At 47.0% G+C, this 21,268-nt stretch overlaps 2 protein-coding genes across 7 annotated transcripts in view; one reads left to right on the top strand and one right to left on the bottom strand.

Annotated features, from left to right (window-relative positions):
* RBM10 (RNA binding motif protein 10) overlaps window positions 1–11,599 on the bottom strand; it is a 29,387-nt gene extending 17,788 nt beyond the window's left edge. For 5 of the 6 annotated variants that reach the window (XM_032426619.1, XM_032426622.1, XM_032426620.1 and 2 more), the window contains exons 1-2: window positions 11,188–11,599; window positions 9,051–9,192 (exon numbers count right to left, since the gene is read on the bottom strand). In XM_032426619.1, the coding sequence (XP_032282510.1) occupies window positions 9,051–9,192; window positions 11,188–11,452 (407 nt within the window). In that variant the 5' untranslated portion in view covers window positions 11,453–11,599. Of the gene's footprint in view, window positions 1–9,050; window positions 9,193–11,156 lie in introns of all 6 variants that reach the window. The other variant, XM_032426623.1, reaches the window with a different exon arrangement.
* A 189-nt stretch (window positions 11,600–11,788) lies between these two features.
* Window positions 11,789–14,246, top strand: NDUFB11 (NADH:ubiquinone oxidoreductase subunit B11). Its single transcript, XM_032426626.1, has 3 exons — window positions 11,789–12,213; window positions 13,726–13,856; window positions 14,019–14,246. Exons 1-3 carry the CDS (start codon window positions 12,010–12,012, stop codon window positions 14,143–14,145), a joined length of 462 nt encoding a protein of 153 aa, XP_032282517.1. The 5' UTR covers window positions 11,789–12,009; the 3' UTR covers window positions 14,146–14,246.
* The last annotated feature ends 7,022 nt before the right edge of the window (window positions 14,247–21,268 follow it).

Raw genomic sequence — 21,268 nt, 5'->3', positions numbered from 1 at the left:
AATTAAAACTACCCTGGACAGGCCATTTTATTTTTATTTTTTATTTTTTAAAGATTTTATTTATTTATTCGTAAGAGACAGAGAGAGAGAGAGAGAGAGAGAGAGAGAGGGAGAGGGGCACAGGGAGAAGCAGGCTCCCCGCTGAGCAGGGAGCCCGATGCAGGACTCGATCCCAGGATCCTGGGATCATGACCTGAGCCGAAGGCAGATGCTTAACCATCTGAGCCACCCAGGCGCCCCCTGGACAGGCCATTTTAAAATAAACATCTACAATTTATTTTTTGTGTATTTTTAGTCATTTTTATTGTGGTAAAATAGAGATCTCATAAAATTTACCACAAAATATACTCACAATGTTGAGCAACCATAACCGGCTGTTTCCGGAAACTTTTTTTCATCATCCCAAACAGAAACTCCCTACTCACTGAATATTAATCCCCCCCTCCCCCCGATTCTACTTTCAGTCTCTATGGATCAGCCTGTTCTCGGTACCTGGTGTAATCATACAATATTTGTTACTTTGTGTCTGGCTTCTTTCACTTAGCATCATGTTTTCAAGGTCCACCTCTGTTGTAGCCTAAGCCAGAACTTCCTTTGCTATGGCCGCACGTGTACGTAGGTACGGCATACAGCACTTTGGCCACGCATCTGCTGAAGGACACCTGCGCTGTCTCCACCTACTGATCACTTCTCGGCCTTTTGGCTAAGATCAAGTGTGTTTCCACCTACCGGCTGTTTTGGGTGTCGTGACTAATGCTGCTACGAACACTGGTGTACAAATATCTGTTTGGCTCCCTGCTTTCGAGTCCTTTGGGTAAATACCCAGGAATGTAACTGCTGGACCACACGGTAGTTGTAGATTTATTTTTTTGAGGAGCCCCTGGACAGTGTCCCACAGCAGCTGCACCATTTACATTCCCATTGGCAATGCACCATGGCTCCCATCTCTCCACATCCTCACCAACACTTGTCATTCTGCATCTCTTCCTGTGCTTATCGGCCACTTGTGTGTCTTTTCTGGAGAAACGTCTATTCGAGTCTTCTGCCCATTTCTGAATTGGGTTTTCCTGTGCTGCTGAAGGAGTTCTTTTTCTATTCTGGGTGTTAATCCCTTATTAGATATATGATTTGCAAATACCTTTTCCCATTCCATGGGCTGTCTTTTCACTCTCTTGAACCATGTCCTTTTATGTTAAGATTCTAATCTTGATGAAGTCAAACTTGTTTTGAAATAATTTTAGATTTATAGAAAAGTTCAAAGATAACATAATTCTCGTATACCCTTCACCCGGCTTCCCCTAATGTTAACAGGGGACAAATGTAACCACAGCACATTTGTCAAAACTAAGAAGTTAATTAAACCCCACACTTTATTAGGATTTCACCTGTTTTCCCACTACTTTTTTTTTTTTTTTAAAGATTTTATTTATTTGACAGAGAGAGCGAGAGAGCACAAGCAGGGGGAGCAGCAGAAAGAGAGGGAGAAGCAGGCTTCCCGCTGAGCAAGGAGCCTGATGCGGGGCTCGATCCCAGGACCCTGGGATCATGACCTGAGCCGAAGGCAGATGCTTAACCATCTGAGCCACCCAGGTGCCCCTATTTTTTTTTTTTTAAGATTTTATTTATTTATTAGAGAGAGCGAGAGACAGCGAGAGAGGGAACACAAGTGGGGGTGGGTGGGAGAGGGAGAAGCAGGCTTCCCACTGAGCAGGGAGCCCGATGCGGGGCTCAATCCCAGGACTCTGGGATCATGACCTGAGCCGAAGGCAGACGCTTAATGACTGAGCCACCCAGGCGCCCCATTTTCCCACTACCATCCACTTTCTGTTCCAGGATTGAATCCAGGATGCCACATTGCTTTTAGTCATCATGCACCCTTAGTGTCCTCTGGCCTGTGAAGGTTTCTTAGTCTTGCCTTTTTTTTTTTTTAATGACTTTGACAGTTTTCAAGAGCACTGGTCAGCTATTTCGCAGAATGTACCTCAACTTGGGTTTGTCTGTTGTGTTTTTGTGATTAGACTAGAAGTTATGGAGGTTATGGTATTTTGGGGGAGAATACAAGAGAGGTGACTTGCCCTGCCGATCGCACTGTATAAGGGGGCTCATGATATCAACGTGACTTATCACTGCCGATGCTGACCTTGACCATGTGGTTGTGGTGGGGTATGCCAGGTTCCTCCACTATAGTTTCTCTTTTTCCCTTTCTACACTCTGTTCTTTAGAAGTGAGTCACTAAGATTAGCCCACACTCAGGAGGAGGAGAATTAAGCTCTACCTCCTGGAATGTGGAGTATCTACATATATTATTTGGAATTCTTCTGTAAGGAAGCTTTGTGATAGAACATTTCTAACACAACAGATCTGTAAAAGTCCAAATGTTTGGCAAGACGCTGTTGGTTAAGGCTGTATGGGAAATAGGCACTTTTGTACTGCTGGTAGGAGTGAAAACGGGAACAGTCCCTTGTGGAGGGGAATTTGGCAATAGCTGGTAAAACTAAAAATCTACCTGACCCCCAGTTTTCCTGGAAATTTAATATACTAATATACTTGCACACATACAAAAGCATCATTCAACAGCACTGTTTATAACAGCAAAGGACAAAAAACAATTTAGAAGAGTCAGGAAAATTCTGTTTAAAAAAAAGACTAATGAGGGGGAAAAGAACCTCACCAAATATTAAAACATATTATATATAAAGGTGGAACCATTGAAACACAAATGGACAGATCAGTGAAACTGAACAGAGTCCACACTACACAATAACACACATGGAAATTTAGAGTAACCCAGAGGTTGCAACTCAAATGAACAGGGCGAAAATGGATTAGTCAATAAACACCAGTTGCAATAACGGTCTGGCCCAGAGATCAGCAAACTACAGCCAGTGGACCCAATCCAGTCACCTAAATAAAGTTTTCTTGAACACGGCTGTACCCATTCATTTACATATTGTCTGGGGCTGCTTTTAGCTGAGTAGTTGTGACGGAGATGGCGTGGTCTGCAGTGTCAAAAATACTTACTTTCTGGTCCTTCACAGAAAAAGTTTAAGAAAATAAAAGTTGTTTATCTACCTCACTTCTTATACCAAGTAAATTCTAGATGAATCAAAAATTGAAATCCCTGAATAGAAACTGTAAAGACATTAGAAGGAAAACATAAGAAAAAAATGAATCACCCCAAGAACGGGGAAGGCCTTTCTAAGCAAGACGAAAGCCTGAAGTCATTAAAAAAAAAAAAAAACCTGATAAATCTGGCTTTGTAAAAACTTAAAAACGGGTTAAAAAATACCATAAACAAATAAACATGTCATAAAGCAAGCATGGTAAAATGTTAATGGTAGAATCCAGTGGATGGGTATAGAGGTTATTCACTGTAAAATTCTTCCAACTTAAAAAAAAAAAAAAAAAAAAATTCTTCCAACTTTGCAGTATGTTTGAAATTTCATAATAAAATACTGGAAAAACACCATAAAGCTCAAAGATAATTAACAAATGGAGAAAATGAAATGTTTCCAGACATCTGGTTGGTTTCCAATTTTCATAATTGTTCATTCATTTATTCGTTCAACAAATATTAATGTAACATTTGCTATGTGTCAAGTACTGTTCTAGGTGCTGGGGATAACTGCTGTGAATAAAATGAAGTCCTTGTCCTTGTGAGCTTGGCTTGGAACCCAAATTATTTCTTTATGATAAATGCCTGGACAAGAAGTGGCTGGTATGAGTGACATATTTTTAAGGGTTTTGTTTTGTTTGTTAGAGAAGGGGAGGGGGGGGAGGGGGAGAAGGAGAGAGAGAATCTTAAGCAGGCTCCATGCGTGGCACAGAGCCCGACACAGACCTCGATCTCATGACCCTGAGATCATAACCTGAGCCGAAATAGAGTCAGATGCTTAACCGACTGAGCCACCCAGGCGCCCCTTAAGGTTTCTGATATGAGCAATATGTGTTTGCTTACCACAGTTATCCCTCAATAGGTGAACTCTAGTCCTCAGAATTTAAGAACCGAACAGTTGATAAATGTTCAGATGAAACCCTGAACTCTGACACTCAGCATCTAAACCAAATAAATTTTTTAAAGATTTACTTGAGAGAGAGAGAGAGAGAGAGAGCGAGCGCACAAGCACATATGAGCAGGGGGGAGAGGGAGAGAGAATCCTCAAGCAGACTCCCTGCTGGGCATGGAGTCTGAGGAGGGGCTTGATTCCAGGACCCCAAGATCATGACCTGAGCTGAAACCAAGAGTTGGCCACTTACCCGAGCCACCCAGGTGCCCCTAAACTAAATAAATTTGCATACTGAACTCTAGCTATTTAAACCTGGGAAGAGAACAGATTTGGACATTTGTAAAGGACACTTTTCATTGGCCACAGAGCACTTTGACGAAATACCTTCCAAAGACAGACCCTGTTCATAATACATTTCCACAAAGCTGGACTGAATCCTAATATGTGAGGACCTCTGCAAAATGAATATATTTCTGAAAAATATAAACTGCCAAAACTGGCAGAAGAACTAGACAAAACGATCATTACAAACCCAGGCCCTTTCGAAGCTCAGTTTTAACAAGCTTTCAAGGGACAGATAATTTTTATACAAGTTTCTCCAATAAAGAGAGAAATGGCAAAAGCTGCCCAAATCATGCCATGAGGCTATGGTGACTCAGTGTCAGATGGGTACTAGAAAAGGCAATCGTTAAGACCACTTTACTGAGGGACACAGATGCAAATATCCTAAATAATACAGTACCTAATCAAATGTAACAGTGTTTTAAAAACGTACATATTAAATAATTTTTCTGCCAACAATCCATGAAGAAGCATTAGGAAAACTCAAATTCAGAAGCATCTACAAAGCCAAGGACCTGTGCTCTTAAAACATACTGAGGCCATGGATGAAAAAGAAAAACTTAGTAACTGTTCCTGAGTAAAGGGAACCAAAATACAAAGTTGCTCCGTGCAGTGTAGTGTGTGATCCTGGACAGGATCCTAGATTAGGGAACCAATGCCATAAAGGACAAGGGATGACATAAAAATACGGACTTTTTAGAAGATAAAAGTATTATAACAATGTTCAATTTCCTGATATTCAGAAGTGTACTATAGTTATGAAAGAGAGTCCTTGTTCTTAGGACATACATTCTGTCATGCTTAAGGGTCATGTCAATCACTAACTGAAATGATACATGAAAAAAAAAGTTGCCTATATATAGATACCTAGATATGTATCTGCATCTCTATATATAGAGAGAGATGGGGGGAAGAAGGGGATGGTGAGGCATATAGGTAGGTAAAATAAATGTGGCAAAATGTTTACAGTTAGTGGTTCTGGGGAGAAGATATACAGGAGTTTACTGTACTTGCAACTTTTCTGAAAATTGGAAACTTTTTTCAAAATAAGAAGTTATAAACATACACACCATGATCAAGGAAGGTATAACTCAACAATGGCAAGGATATAATTTAATGTGATTTGTGAAACTGATGGACAAAAAGAGAAAAAAAAGCACGTAATTATGAAGTTCGATTCTCTCTTTTTTTTTAATGTTCATCAAACCCAACACTGATTATTTTTTTTAAAGATTTTATTTATTTATTTATTTGACAGAGATAGAGAGAGCACAAGCAGGGGGAATGGCAGGCACAGGGAGAGGGAGAAGCAGGCCCTCTGCCGAGCGGGGAGCCCGATGCGAGGCTCAATCCCAGGACCCTGGGATCATGACCTGAACCGAAGGCAGACATTTAACCGACTGAGCCACCCAGGCACACCTGATTTTTTTTTTTTTTTTAAGATTTATTTATTTGAGAGAGCGAGCGAGCACAGGGGGAGAGGGAGAGAGAGAATCTCAAGCCGACTCCGTGCTGAGTGCAGAGCCAATGCGGGACTCGATCCCAGGACCCTGAGATCATGACCTGAGCCGAAATCAAGAGTCGGATGCTTAACTGACTGAGCCACCCAGGTGCCCCCGATTCTCATTTCTGATCAATCTTGACAAACTAAGATTATTTTCTTGGTTTATGAAAGGCTATGTTCTAACAGCCTACAGCACATATCCAATTTGATGGCTAAGCAGACGGGGCTGCCTATCAGGCCGGCACTGACTGCTAATGTCTTGCAGATGTCCTTTATGAGACAGAAATGTCTCATCTATCTGCAGATGTCCTTTATGAGAAAGAAAATAAACTACATTGTTTAAGCCATTATTCTTCAGATTTTCTGTTACAACCTGCCAAAATGAATCTTATTTTGTGCACCCAGCATCACTGACACTGTTTAATATGGTACTAAAGTCCTAGACAACGTTATAAGTGAGGAAAAAGAAGTGACAGAATTTATTTGCATACAGCATGATCAATTACTTAGAAAGACTATCAGAATCAACAATGAATAATCAGAAATAACAAGAGAGTACAGCAGGGGTAAGATAACTTAGAAAAAAATCAACAGCTTTCCTCTACCCCAGCAAACACAAGCTTGGAAAATATAAAAGAAAATAAGATGTCAATGAAAACTATTGAAGCACCTAGGAATTACATAAGACTTGTATTTTCATTTATTCAGATTTGAATGTCATTCATTCATTCATTCATTCATTTTAAAGTAGGGCTTGAACTCACGACCCTGAGATCAATACCTGAGCTGAGATCAAGAGTCAGACGCTTAACTGACTGAGCCACAAAGACACCCCATAGATTTATTTTATTTTATTTATTTTTTAAGATTTTTATTTATTTATTTGAGAGAGTGAGAGAAAGCGTGAGCCAGGGCAAGGGGAGGCAGAGAGAGAGGGAGAAGCAGACTCCCCGATGAGCAGGGAGCCCGACGTGGGGCTCGATCCCAGGACCCTGAGATCATGACCCGAGCCGAAGGCAGACGCTAACCAACTGAGCCACCCAGGAGCCCCTTGTATGTCCTTTAAACGAACTTTAAAATATTCTCCATACAGGTCTTGGATGAGATCACCAATTAACAAAGATGACAGTTCTCCCCAAATTAATATATAAATTTGATGCAATCTTAATCAAAATTCTTGAATGTTTTTGAGGGACTTGATACATTTTTTATAGAAGTCCTGCAAATGGCTAAAATCAACTTTGATAAATAAGAGAGCAAAGTTGGAGCTAAGAGATTCTAATAAAGCCATAATAACAAAAGCAGTAAGGTTCTGGCATGAGAATTAAGCAAATAGACCAATGAAACAAATCAGATTACTCAAGACAGATCCACGTACATGAGGGAACTTGAAATGAGATGACGTACTACAAATCAATAAAGAAAGAATGGACTATTTAAAAGGTACTGGGAAAACTGCCTACTATATGGAGGAACACAAAACCAGAACCTACCTTATACCATATTCAAAAGTGTACTCTTAAATGTTATTAAAGATCTGAACGTGAAAGGGAAAACTATAGAGTGAAAACAATCTTTGCGATCCAGAGGCAGGAACAGAGGTTTCTGAATGCACAGATTACAAGACAAAAAAGTGATGAATCTTACAGGTACCCATCCTGAGGGAATCATTAAGTAAAAGGCAACAGGCATACACCATGGCATCCTTGGGACCAATTAGGAGCAAAGCACTAATACACACATGGCAATAGAGACAGATCTTAAAAATGCAGTGCTGAGTAATACAAAGTTCAGGAACAGAATGAAAACTGCAGCACTCTGTCATTTGTATAAACTGAAAACAGGGACACTCAAAACAATGCTACATATTTTAGAAGGATACATTTCAAACAGGACAGAGCAGCTGCCTACAGCTATCGGAATTGGAAATAAAAAGGAAAAAAAAATATGGCAAGAGAAGGCCCTGCAGTGACCTATGACAGAAACCCACCTTGAACTGAAAAGGTATGATTTAACTCAAACCTCTGCACTTGAGGTCTTTTGAAAGCCGAAAGAAAGACAGTGGCTTTATTTGGTTATAAAGTCTGAAGGAAGTATGTCACCTACTCAAACTCAGAAACTGCCACAGAGCATTTCCAGAGAATACCACCCAAAACTTGAATGCTTTCAAAAGACATTTTTTTAAGAAGACTGAATAACAGTAGATGATGACCCCATCTCAAATTTGGGCTCACTCTTCAGAAAACATTTTTAGAGGGGGTGGTGGAAGAAGAAACCCTTTGTAAGACATTTTAAAAAATTATTTCCCCCCTGACTTTTTATAAATCTACTGACTCTTAACAGAGGCTTTCTGGGAGCATTACGTCTACTTTCCAAGGCACTCTTAATATGTCAGGAATAGATCATCTGCATGAGAATCAACTGGAGTGATCCACCAGGATGGTGAGGGTTGGCCCAGGATCTCTGTATTTTACCAAGTGTCCCGACTGTTTCCTGTTCATACCAGTTTAAAAATAACCACACGGGAAAAATAAAATAAAATAAAAATAACCATACGAGAGTGTCCCATTCTAAGACAAGTATCCTGCCAGCTTCAGCCCACCTTGTCCTGAAGTCTCCCACTATCTGACCTGGCTTGCCCCATACTTATCCTGCACAAATGCCTGACTCTGAAAGGACCACTCCCATCCATCCCTCCAACCCAAAGCTATAGCCCACACCTCTCCCCTGAGAATCCACAGGCACTTACAACCCACCACCCACCTGCCACCCACCTCTGCCTCTCCTCCTGCAGTGGCTGTCCACACCTTGGTGGTGGTGAACATCTGAGTCACCCAAACTGGAAACCTGGGCCTCTGCCTCCATTCCTCCCTTTCTCTTGATCCTTTCCCAACTCCACAACCAACCATGGCACCTATCAAGCTGTTTCTTAGTCACCTGTAAACTGTGTGGTCTCTCTTGTGAGACACTGAGGCAGAAGGCTACAGTCTTATCTGTCTCACTCAGCACTGCACTGCTAGAGCCTAGCACAGGTCCTGGCTCACAACAGGTGCCAAGTAAATGTCTGCTGAAAAGAAACCAATCATCTGCTGCACTGTTTCCTCTGCCCGGAAGTCCCCTCCTAGCACCTTCCTGGACCAATCCTTACACGGGGATAAGCCTAGGATGCTTGGTAGGGGTGGGAGTGGGTAACTCACCGTCTTTCATACTCCATGTCCTGATAGGGCCTGCGGGGGCTGCTGGGGCCCCTCCTCAGCCGCTGGCTCCGTTTCACTTCCCAGCCACCCCCGCTGCTGCCACCATGATCTGCCAGCCTGGGTGATGCCTCCTGCAGGGACTCTGGGGAGAGGAGAAGGAAGAAAGGGGTCAAGGCAGTTGGGGCCTCCTTGAGAAACCCTTGTTGTCAAGGCTCTCTGCTGTCCCTTAGCCCAGGGACATTACTTCCCAACTTCCTGGTGCTCCTGTGGACCAGAGCGGGAAGGCAGCCCCTACCTGGCCTGCTCCTTCCTTTCCCCACAAACATGAAGCTACAGCCCACAGCCCTAAAATAGCAAGGCCAGGGGCACCTGGCTGGCTCAGTCAGTAGAACATGCAACTCTGGATCTTGGGGTCATGAGTTCAAGCCCCACACTGGACGTAGAGCTTACTTAAATAAAATAAAACAGAAACAACAGGGCCTTCAGCAGAGAGGGAGCATCCTGCAGAGAGACCTGGTGGTACCACCTATTCTGTGATCAGGGCTCTGCCATCTGAGACTGGTAGACAAGTCTGAGCCTGGAGCTATCTGCCCAGGGGGTTCTCGGTGCTGGATGACTTGTCTAAGATCAGGCACATTAGGCACGGAAGCAAGACTTCACAACGGGAGTTGTAGGCACCCACCAGGCTCCTTCCATGGGGCCCCAGGTGCCATTTCATCCTCCCAACAAGAGGTTGGCTGCCCCCTACAAGACAGCAGAAGACCACGAAAGGCGTAGAGGGTAAAGGGGCTAACTTGGCAGTAAGACAGCTGACGTCTCCCTGGGCTCCGGGCCAACACAGCTTTGGCCCTCACTCTGCAACTGGCTCAGCCTCGAGCCCTGTCTCTTATGCGCCCTCTTATGCGGAGCCAGGTCCCAAGGTGGTTCTCTCCCCAGGGCTCTGGGTCCAACTTATTCAGAGGCAAAAGGAGCCCTTTTGAGGCTGTTCCCAACCCCTGTGCTGTTCTGCTGGGATGGAAGGGCAGTCATTTCACCCAACCCTCAGGGCTGCCATGAGAACTAAGTAAGTCCCCAGAGCCACGTGACCCGGCCAGGGGTCACCAAGAAGTATCCCAGAATCTTCAGGCCCCACCCTCTGAGCAGGAATCAGGCAAAGCTAGGCAGTAACAACACCTGCCCAACACCAGGTTACCACCACACCTTTCCTCCACGTATACACACAACCAATTTTCTCTTCCTCCTTAAGCCACAGGGAACCAGAGCTGCCTGCTCCCAGATGGATAAGAGTTAGAATCACAACCAGGGGCCCCAGTGGATGAGAGCCAGATACAAAACCCTCAGTAGACTCTGGCAAAGAGCTCAGAGTCACACACCGGTATCCACAACAGATAGGGACCAAAGTCACAGACATGCACCCCGAATAACTGTGGGCCCAAATCGCAAGACAGGAACAATGAATACAGGCCATAATCACACACTGAGGCCCTTTCAAAGGATGAGCGTCACAGTCACGGATACGAACCCCTTCCCAAAGAAGGGGCAGTAAGTCATACACACATTCCTTGCGCTCCCTCCCCGCCTAGCAAGTGGGTTGGTTAGGGCCAGTCCCAGGAAGACTCCCTATGGATAAGGACCCCTCCCCATGGATAAGGACCTGAGTTACAGCACAGACTGCAAGGATAAAGACCAGAGTCATAGAGACGTTCCTGTTCCTCCTCCTCCTCCTCCTCCCCCACCCAAGAATAAGGACCAGAGCCACAGAATGCTTCTCCATGGATAGGTAAGTACCCAAGTCACACAGAGCAGATAGCACACCCCCTCCCCTATGGATAAAGACCTTGGCCCCTCCACGGATAAAGTTCGGTGTCGCAGACACAGTAAGCCACGGAAGCCCACTCCCATCGGTCTTTCCCTTCCCCCAACCCGCGTGCACCCATTCTGTGCCCCAATCGCGCACGCGCCTCCGCTCTCAAAAGGGGGGGGGAGACACCCCCTCCCGGGCTCAGGCCAGGCACGCATCCCTCGGTTCCGCGCGTAGCCCAGGCCCACGTCCCGTAGTCCGCCCTCGAGCCTCCTCTCCGCACCCGCCCGCCCCCGGCCCCTTACCTCCGCCCCCACGACCAGCGACGACGCTCACCTTCTCGGCCCGGGCTGTCAAGGGAGGGCTCCCGGACATCACCTCGGCGCGCCGCCACCTCCTCCAACTCTCCCAGCTCAGCCGGAGCCGGCCCACACCACCCCCAAGTCCGGGGCTGGAGGCAGAAGGGCGGAGGAGCGGGGAGGGGAGAAGCGCCAAGCGCGCTACCCTCCCCAGGAAACCCAGTGCCGCCTACTCCCAGCCGGCCGCAATCACCAGCACAAAATGGCGACGACGAGAAGGGAGCCGGCGCTTCGACCACCATCCACCTACTAAGGGAGCGCGCTCTGGCCGGCCTCGTCTATTGGTCGCCGGCCGCCGACGGCCAGCCCTGGCCGGCTCTGATTGGCAAGCGTATGCCACCTCCCCACTCTCCTTCCGAACGCTCGCAAGTCGCGAAAAGGAGTAGCTATTGGCCAATCCGGCGAGGCCCGCTTTTTAGAAGCTTGGCTTCCTTCGAAGATGAAAGACAAACGGAAGCTCCGCCCCCTTCCCCAGAGGGCGAGGGAAATCTCCGTGCTATTGGCTGGGACCTGCATCCACCCAAATGTCAACGCTTTCTTATCAAGGAAATGAGCAGACCTATCAGCCAGAAATTCCTTAGCCTGACCGAGGTTAGGAAAATGGTCGCCCCCGTGAGGCCATGACAGAGGGAAGGAAAGAGGGCTGCTCAGCGCTTCATTTCATTCGAAAACCAAATCCAGACTCGGGACCTATTTGGTGCAGCGGGGGCGGAGCGACAATTGTCGCGCTCGGGCCAACTGCAGCTGCGCGTAGGCGCATTTCCGTCCCCGCCCCTGAGAGCTAGCAGCACAATCTGTCATGGCGGGCGGGCTGTTAGGTTTGTGCGCTCGCCGCCTTTTGGCAGTAGCGGCGACGCGTTTCCCGGCAGCCCGTGTTCGCTGGGAATCCAGCTCGTCCAGGGCCGTGATCGCCCCGTCGGCTGTGGCTGGAAAGCGGCCGCCGGAACCGACCGTACGCTGGCAGGAGGACCCAGATCCGGAGGACGAAAACCTCTATGAGAAGGTGAGAGGGAGTGGAAACGGGACGCCGGAAGGGTCAATCGGGGGCCGGCGGACGGGGCGCCGTAGAGGACGTTCTCAGGCGGCTGAGGATTGCGCTGCTGGTGAAATCCTCGAAGACTTGGGAACTTGGCCTAGCTTGATTTCCTTGTTTGTACCCTGGTAATCTTCAGTTCAGGGCCAGGGGCGAGATTGGCTTTATTTTGCAGACAGGTATCAAAACCTGAAGTGGGCAATGCTCAGAACACGTTAGAAGCAATATAGTATAACGACAATAATACTAAACACCCATGTATAATAGTAATAATCTAAACACTCTACGTACGTTATCTTATCTAATCCTCAAAACAACCCTATTTTGAAGTAGGTACTGTTAGCATACCTGTTCTACAGATGAGGAAACTGAAGCATAAAGATGTTAAGTGACTTGCCCAAACTCGCATAACTGAACGTGTGGCGGAATCAGGTCCTCTGTGTTGTGGTGATAGCAGAGACTCTGAAATCAGAATGCCATGGTTGGAATACAAGCACCCACAGTTATTCATCTTTGTGACCTTGGTCAAGTAGCTTAACTCCGTGGTTGCCTCTTTGTAAAATGGGGAAAGTATGAGGACACCTTCTAGAAAATAAAATGCTACATCTGCCTCACGTAATTAAATGAGTCAAAATGCTCAGAACAGCTGCCGGCACCTGGTATTCAGCATTAGAAGGTGTTAATCATTATTGCTACTTTCCGCCTCCCTGGGATATGCTGAAGTTTGTGTATGGCACACAGTAGGTTCTTCATCAGTACTGTCCTCTGGCTTGGATATATAGGATGCTTATTCATTTATCCATTCATTTTGTAAATAAGGAGCCAGGGCGTGCTGTATGCCAGGTGCGGTTCAGGGCCCTAGGGGTTCAGCAGTGTGGAAATCAGATAAAGCCCTTGCTCTCGTAGAGCTTATGTGATAGTGGAGAACACAGAAGGTAAACATGTAAAATATTTGGAAACAGTAATATTGAGTATGTAGTAAGATAATGTGATAGGACCTGGGGAGATGCTACCTTGGTAAACTAATAACTGCTAGAAAGAAAGTTAAGCAAGATAAGTGGATGGGGAGTGACTTCGGGGTAGGGGGTAATTTTGTTAGGTGAAACCATAGGAAATTGGCAATATTCAACCATCTTTAACCTATAAAAGTGGCAATTTCCTGTAGTTTAAGACAAGTAATGGATAAGGTAACTAGGGAATGCCTCCTAAGGGAAGTGATTATGAAGCCAACACTTTGAGTGAGGAGACAGATCTAGCCATGACAAGATCTGGGGGGAAGGCTTTCCAGGCAGAGGGAACAGTAAGTGCAAAGGCCCTGTGGTAAGAAGGAGGTTGACAACTCCTAAGACTAGAAAGAGGAATTAAAGGAGAGAGGGGAGATTGGTCTGAGGTGAAATTGGAGACCAACATATGCAGTGCCAGCATAAGGCTTTTGTGGAGCCACAGGAAGCCCTCATTGACCTCTTCTTCTTCTTGCCACAGAACCCAGACTCCCACGGTTATGACAAGGACCCTGCTGTGGACGTCTGGAACATGCGGGTCGTCTTTTTCTTTGGCTTCTCCATTGTCTTGGTCCTTGGCAGCACCTTTGTAGCTTATCTGCCTGATTACAGGTGCATGGGGGGTGTCCAAGAGAGTGGAATGGGTGGGGGTGGAAGTTGAAGGGGACTGTGCCAGGCATCCTCTTCTTTGTGCCAGTGGGGATTGGGGAGATAAGATGGGGATTGGTGTCCAGTGAGGCTCCCTCATGTCTACTCCCGTGCTGCTGCCTCCAGAATGCAGGAGTGGGCCCGCCGAGAGGCTGAGAGGCTTGTTAAATTCCGAGAGGCCAATGGCCTCCCCATCATGGAATCCAACTGCTTTGACCCCAGCAAGATCCAGCTGCCGGAGGATGAGGACTGACCCGTTGCCAAGCAGGGCTCAAGAAACATCACCTTCTCCACCGCCTCCCTGTCATTCTGCCCTTTCTTCAGAGCACCTAATTAAAGGGACTAAAAGTCTGACTGGCTGGTGTTGGTTTTGTTGTGGCGGGGGGATGTGGGAATGGGGGTGTCAGGTCTTAAAAGGCCACTGCAGCCTTTTCTCGGTGTTCTGGTTATCTGTTGCTGGGTAACAAACACCCTAAGACTTAGTGGCTGAAGATGACAATTTAGTATTACTTTTCATGGTCCTGTGGTCGACTGGGCTTAGCTAGGTGGCTCTTCTCGGGGCCTCAGGTGGTTGCAGTCAGATGGTGGCAGGGGGGCTGGAGGCATCTTTAACTGGGATGGACATCCAAGGTGGCTTCTTCACTCGCGTGTCTGGCACTTCAGTCTTCTTCCATGTGGCATCTCTCTCCAGCAGAATAGTCCGGGCTTCTTACAGGGTGGCTCAGGGCTCCTCTGGATGGGGGTTTGGCATATAGGAAGAAATCAATGGCAACCATCTTAGAAGGGCCGGGACGACTGGGGATTGAGGGTGGTGTGTCAGAGCAGGGCTTTTCTATTGCCGAGGATGAGCATTTGTCTCCGTCGCCACCTTCTCTGTTTCTGTCTGCGCTTTGGAGTTTCTGCCCGTCTTGTGTCTTGGTGAGTCTGGATGCCTCTCCCTTCCCTTCTGTCCCAGTCTGGGTGGTCTCGCACACAAGATGCACATCTCTGTATATGCATGCATGTCTTTGCCTGCCTGCTCCCCTTCTCTCTCTCTCTCTCTCTGTCTCTCTCTGTCTCTCTCTCAGGAATTCTCCCCTTGCACATTCTTTCTCTGGGAATAGGCTGTCTCCTTGCATCAGGGGCTCATTCTTTCAGGCTCTGTCTTTGTCCCCCTCTGTCTCTCTGTCTTCTGGAAGATGGAGCTCAGGAGACTTGCTCTAGCTGTCTGTTTCTTTCCAGGGAGTCTCTCCTAAATCCCTGTTAAGTCTGGACATCTGGGCTCCCCTTCATGCCCTTGGCATCTCTGCCCTGTTCCACAGCCCATACTTCAAAACTCCACATCACATGCTCATTGCTACCATCTCTGTGCTTGTTCCTGCTTGGGACTTCAGAGGTGATGTCTCTACCCCTAGCTACTGAGTCTCAGGAGGAGCCCTAGTCCACTGGCCTGTGGCTAAGGTGGGAGCAACATCCACGTAGAGCCTTCCCGGAAGTGAGCAATTTCACTTCCTGAGTGCTTCCTTGTGGGGCCTGTCTCCCAACCTGAGGATAGGCCCCAAAGCAGAGAATCCCAACATGTAAAGGGAGCACTCTCCACCTTCCAGCCTGCCGTTACTGGGACTGAAAGTGAAAGGGACATGTTATCCCAGCCACCAAGTACCTGAGTATATTGGGCGATTACTCCCTATAATAAACCTCAGCCTGTTGCTGCCATACCCTACCATCGGCCCGGAGAACCTATCCCCCCACTGACCCCATCCAGGAGGTAAGCTGCATGAGGGCAGGTATTCGGGTATGTCCGTTCGCTTAGCGCACGGATTGGTACAGTATGTGCTTGAGAAACGTGATATTGCTACCTCTGGTCTAGGGACTGTGCCCTACCATCAATGCCCTTCAGGCTTACGGCTACTGAGGCTGCATACTTCCAGTTCCCCCAGTTCTGCCTCCTCATCCAGCTCCCAGGACCTCAAGAAACCTCCATTCTGGCCAAACAGGAGCCTGCACTTGGACTAAATCCTAAAATCCATATTTTTGCTCCCTTCCTGATGGCAACAATACCACCTTCCCTCCCCTCCCAGCCACAACCGGCCACCTCAAAACTTCTTTGTTCTGACCATTGAATTAAAATGTACATACAGGGGTGCCTGGGTGGCTCAGTCAGTTAAGCGTCTGCTTTCAGCTCAGGTCATGATCTCAGGGTTCTGGGATCGAGTCCCAAGTCAGGCTTCCTGCTCAGTGGGCGTCTGCTTCTCCCTCTCCCTCTGCCCCTCCCCCTGCCCCCACCGCCCATGCTCTCTCTCTCTCTCTCAAATAGATAAATAAAATCTTAAAAATATATATACATACAATCTTCAAAGTTCATTTACTTTTTACAAACTGGATGCTCCTACGTAACCAGCATCCAGGTTGAGAAAGAGAACATGAACAAACACTAGAAGCTCCCTTCAGGTCCAACCCTCCCCCCTCCCCACCCACCCCCACTCCAAGGGTAACCACTCTCCTGACCTCGAACAGCATAAGTTAGTTTTGTCTGGCTTGGGACTTCCATATAAATGCAATCACACGTTTTTCTCTCCAGCTTCTTTAGTTCACCATGATGTTTGTGAGATGGAACCACATTGTTATATAATCGGTAGTTTGTTCTCGCTGCTGTAATCTCTTCCATTGTGTGACTAGATCTCACTTCATCCGTTCCAGTGTTGATGGGCATTTGGGTAGTTTTCTGTGTGGGGCTATTAAGAATGATTCTGTGAACATTCTTTTTTTAAAAAATTTATTTATTTATTTGACACAGAGAGAGAGAGAGCACAAACAGGGGGAGTGGTGGACAGAGGGAGAGGAAGAAACAGGCTCCCCACTGAGCAGGGAGCCCGATGTGGGGCTCGATCCCAGGACCCCGGGATCATGACCTGAACTGAAGGCAGACACTTAACTGACTGAGCCACCCAGGCACCCCGATTCTGTGAACATTCTTATACACATCTTTTTGTTGTTATATACATTTTTTATTTTTTTAATTTTTTAAAAAGATTTTATTTATTTATTTGGCAGAGAGAGAGAGAGACAGCAAGAGAGGGAGCACAAGCAGGAGGACTGGGAGAGGGAGCACAAGCAGGAGGACTGGGAGAGGGAGAAGCAGGCTTCCCGCTGAGCAGGGAGCCCGATGCGGGGCTCGATCCCAGGACCCTGGGATCATGACCTGAGCAGAAGGCAGACGCTTAACCGACTGAGCCACCCAGGCATCCCTTGCTGTATACATCTTTTGATGGATAGATGCACTCATTTCTCTTGGGCATATACCTAGGACCTAAGTCATGGGGCAAAATGGGATCAGCTTTAGTAAATGACTCCAATTTTCCAATCTCCACATCCCTCGGTGGTGAACGCCACATCCCCGCCATCGCTCAGCGCCCTCCGTCATCCTCACTGTAGCCGTTCCGGTGAGCCACTGCCCTTTTAAGGACCACACTGAGCTGAAGAGGTGGACGTTTGTTGCCTACCATGTGCTAAGTCCTGATAGTGTACCAGACACTGATACATACCAGCATCCTTGTCCTCTGGAATTTCCCAGGGTGGGGGTGACGGCAGGGGCCGGTGTGAGTGGTCAGAGGGCCTAAACAGAGAGGACTTTCACCCTACCGTTTGACCCCAGGGATGTTTGAAGCTTGATCTGTTGGACCCAGCTCTGCTCCGGCAACATAACGGATACCAACCTCCTTCATCCTTCAATCTCACAGGGCATTTATTATGTGCGAGGCCCAGCAAACAAGACAGTCGCAGGCCCTGTAACAGACAGTCAGTTTCCTGCCTGGATCTGCATGTCCTTCCAGCTCCGGGGTGTGCTGGCCCACTGCCAACCGCCAGTGTCCGTATGTCTTCGCTGGAGGGCTTCCGCTCAATCTGCAGAAGGCCGTTCTGTTCTGTCTGTGGGCCTGGCAGGCTGGAAGGGCCAGGAAATGAACACCCCTTAGCAGCAGCCCTTAACCAATGACTGATGGGAGCTGGTAGATAAGCACCCTTGCCCCCTGGGCCCTCAGATGGGACATCTCTAAGGTGTGTGTTCTCTGCCGGCCCCCAGAACTCCGCAGTGGGAACACGCTCAGGTTAACTCCCAACGCTAAGTTGCTTACTAACAGTCTCCATCGGCTGCCTTCTCTCTTCTCTGTCTTGCTGCCCTACTTCCCCACTGCCTTACAGGAGCTTCCTGGAATTCCGTCCTGAAGAAATGACTTGACTTCAATTCTTGTGTCAGGGTCGGCTTCTGGAGAAACCGCCACTAGAACAGTCTGGGTCCTCAAGGAGTTTCCCTCAAGGTGGTGGGTAAGACCGGAGTTAGCAAACACAGAAACCCACAGAGGAGATAGGTTTCACCAGAAGGCCAGTGTGGCTGGAATATTGTGCTCACTGGAAGCCCTGGGCTCTTCCAGGAAAAGAGTGGCTAGAGATGAGATTGTAGAGGCGGTCAGGGGCCAGATCCATAGGGCCCCAGGGACCACGGTTAGAAGTTTAGATTTTATGCACTACACAAAGTTGACCCGAAGCTTTAGCGAAGCTCGTCTTAGGTAATTCTGGACTGCATAAGGGGCATTGCTTACACTTTTTGTCCTGGATTACCTAGGAAATAAAACCAAAATATCTTACCAGATTCACGACTGCTACTGCTAGACGTAAGCACCACAGAGTAAACTGATGGCAGGCACAACTCTGAGCTTTAGAATGTGTTGAGGGAAAACTGGTAGAAGGATCCAATGTTCTCCACAGAACGTGAACTTGCACTTCTTGATCCTGAAATAGTAGACTCGGTGAAAACTGGCCACACACACACACACAAAAAAAAGCTCAGCATGACAGGAGCTATTCATTCAACGAGTATTTATTGAGTGCCTGCCTACTGGATGCCGGGCGGTGTTATAAGCAGTGGGGAGACAGCAGGAAACAAAAGATTCAAAACTTCCTGCCCTTCTAGAGCTTATGTTCCAGCAGAGGGAGACAGACAATAAACAAGGCAACCAATGATGTTATTTGTATGTTGGGAGATGGTAAGTATGCATTAAATTTCAGGGGGACCAAGAGGTGCCAGGCTGGCTCAGTCCAGGGGGTATCTGACTCTTGAGCTCCAGGTGGTGAGTTCGAGCTGCACATTGAGTGTGGAGATTACTTAAAAATAAATAAACAAACAAACAAATAAATTCAAGGGGGATCGGGAGTGTAAGGTGACAGAAGCTTGTATTCAAATAGGGTAGTCACATGATTTCAGTTCAGGTCATGATCTCAGGGTGGTGAGGTCAAGCCCCGTGTCGGGCTCCGTGCTCAGTGGGGAGTCTGCTTGAGATTCTCTCTCTCCCTCTCCCTCTGCCGCTTTCCCCACTCGTGTGCTCTCTCTCTCTCTCAAATAAATAAATAAATCTTTAAAAATAAAAAAATAGGGTGGTCAGCTTAGGCCTTGTTGAAAAATGATTTTTTAAAAAAGAAAGATGATCCGAAGGGGCACTTGCACCCCAATGTTTATAGCAGCAATGTCCACAATAGCCAAACTATGGAAAGAGCCCAGTTGTCCATCAACAGATGAATGGATAAAGAAGATGTGGTATATATATACAATGGAATATTATGCAGCCATCAAAAAATGAAATCTTGCCATTTGCAATGATGTGGATGGAACTAGAGGGTATTATGCTGAGTGAAATAAGTCAATCAGAGAAAGACAAGTATATGATCTCACTGATATGAGGAATTTGAGAAACAAGACAGAGGATCATAGGTGAAGGGAGGGAAAAACGAAACAAGACGAAACTGGAGAGGGAGACAAACCATAAGAGACTCTTAATCTCAGGAAACAAACTGAGGGTTGCTGGAGTGGAGGGGTGTGGGAGGGATGGGGTGGCTGGGTGATGATGGGGTGGCTGGATGGGGTGGCTGGGTGATGGGGTGGCTGGTGACATTGGGGAGGGTATGTGCTATGGTGAGCGCTGTGAATTGTGTAAGACTGATGAATCACAGACCTGTACCCCTGAAACTAATACATTATATGTTAATAAAAAAATTTTTTAAAAATAAAAAAGAAAGGTGATTTTTTTTTTCCAGGAAAGAAACGTGAGGGGGGTGCCTGGGTGACTCAGTCATTAAGCGTCTGCCTTCAGCTCAGGTCATGATTCCAGGGTCCCGGGATCGAGCCCCGCATCGGGCTCCCTGCTCAGCGGCAAGCCAGCTTCTTCCTCTCCCACGCCCCCTGCTTGTGTTCCCTCTCTCTTGCTGTCTCTCTCTGTGTCAAATAAATAAATAAAATCTTAAAAAAAAAAGGAAAGAAATGTGAGGAAAACAAGAGATGAGCTAGAGATATAAGAGTATTTCTTGGGGCTCCTGGGTGGCTCAGATGGTTAAGCGTCTGCCTTCGGCTCAGGTCATGATCCTGGGGTCCTGGGATTGAGCCCCACATTGGGCTCCCGGCTCAGCAGGGAGCCTGCTTCTCCCTCTCCCTCTGCCTCTCTCCCTGCTTGCTCATGCTCTGTCTCTCTCTGTATCTCTTTGTCTCAAATGAATAAATAAAATCTTAAAAAAAAAAAGAGTATTTCTGGCGGAGGGAACAACCAGTAGGGTCCTCAAAGCAAGAATGTGCCTGAGCTGTTCAAGGAGCAGCCTGACTCCGAGGAGATATCTGGGGCAAAGCCATTATTGCTGAAACAAGACGCGGACAAGAAAATTGATGCAGGAATCGAATCATCACTGTAAAAATTAACCCGAAAGTGATTCATCCCACTGTAAACAGTTTCAGAAAAGTGAAAATGGCCCAAACTGGCTTTGGGTTAAGGGCACCACTGTAGGGCATTGAACAAGGAATTAAATTGGCTCATAATTCATGCCAGGGCAAACTCTCTCTCTCTCTTTTTAAGATTTTATTTATTTATTTGAGAGAAAGAGAGAGAGAGAGAGAGCGTGAACAGGAGCAGGGGGAGAGGGAGAGGGAGAAGCAGGCTCCCCGCTGAGTGCAGAGCCAGACGTGGGGCTCCATCCCAGGACCCCGAAATCATGACCCCGAGCGGAAGGCAGACGCTCAACTGAGTGAGCCCCCTAGGTGTCCCCAGGGCAAACTGTCTTAATAGAAATTCATCAGAGTGGTATGATTCCGATTTTAAATGTTAATATTTGTAAGCAGAGTCAATATATCAGAGGTCAGAGGACTCTGCATGAGTCAGAAGAGCGAATCCAGGGCCAACCAGGATCCAGACAAGGCACCTTGGAATCAGCCGTCATTGGAAGGGTTCATTCCCTCATTCCCTCATTTATTCATTCATTCATCCCACAAATATTTACCAAGTGCCTACTGCGTGACAGGGGTTACAGCAGTGAATAAAACAGGCAAAATTCTTTGCCCTCTTGGAGCTGACTTCTATAAA

Source organism: Phoca vitulina, unplaced genomic scaffold (assembly GCF_004348235.1).
Source record: "Phoca vitulina isolate PV1807 unplaced genomic scaffold, GSC_HSeal_1.0 scaffold35, whole genome shotgun sequence".
NCBI lineage: Eukaryota > Metazoa > Chordata > Mammalia > Carnivora > Phocidae > Phoca > Phoca vitulina.
The sequence above is the reverse complement of the archived record's forward strand: the minus strand, read 5'-3'. Positions and strand labels throughout refer to the sequence as shown.

What these genes read in the sequence shown, in the direction of transcription:
- NDUFB11 (XM_032426626.1), top strand. Translation starts at nt 12,010, where the DNA reads ATGGCGGGCGGGCTGTTAGGTTTGTGCGCTCGCCGCCTTTTGGCAGTA. An exon ending in ACGAAAACCTCTATGAGAAG is followed by an intron (nt 12,214 to 13,725) that starts GTGAGAGGGAGT and finishes TTCTTGCCACAG; the next exon opens with AACCCAGACTCCCACGGTTA. An exon ending in GCTTATCTGCCTGATTACAG is followed by an intron (nt 13,857 to 14,018) that starts GTGCATGGGGGG and finishes TGCTGCCTCCAG; the next exon opens with AATGCAGGAGTGGGCCCGCC.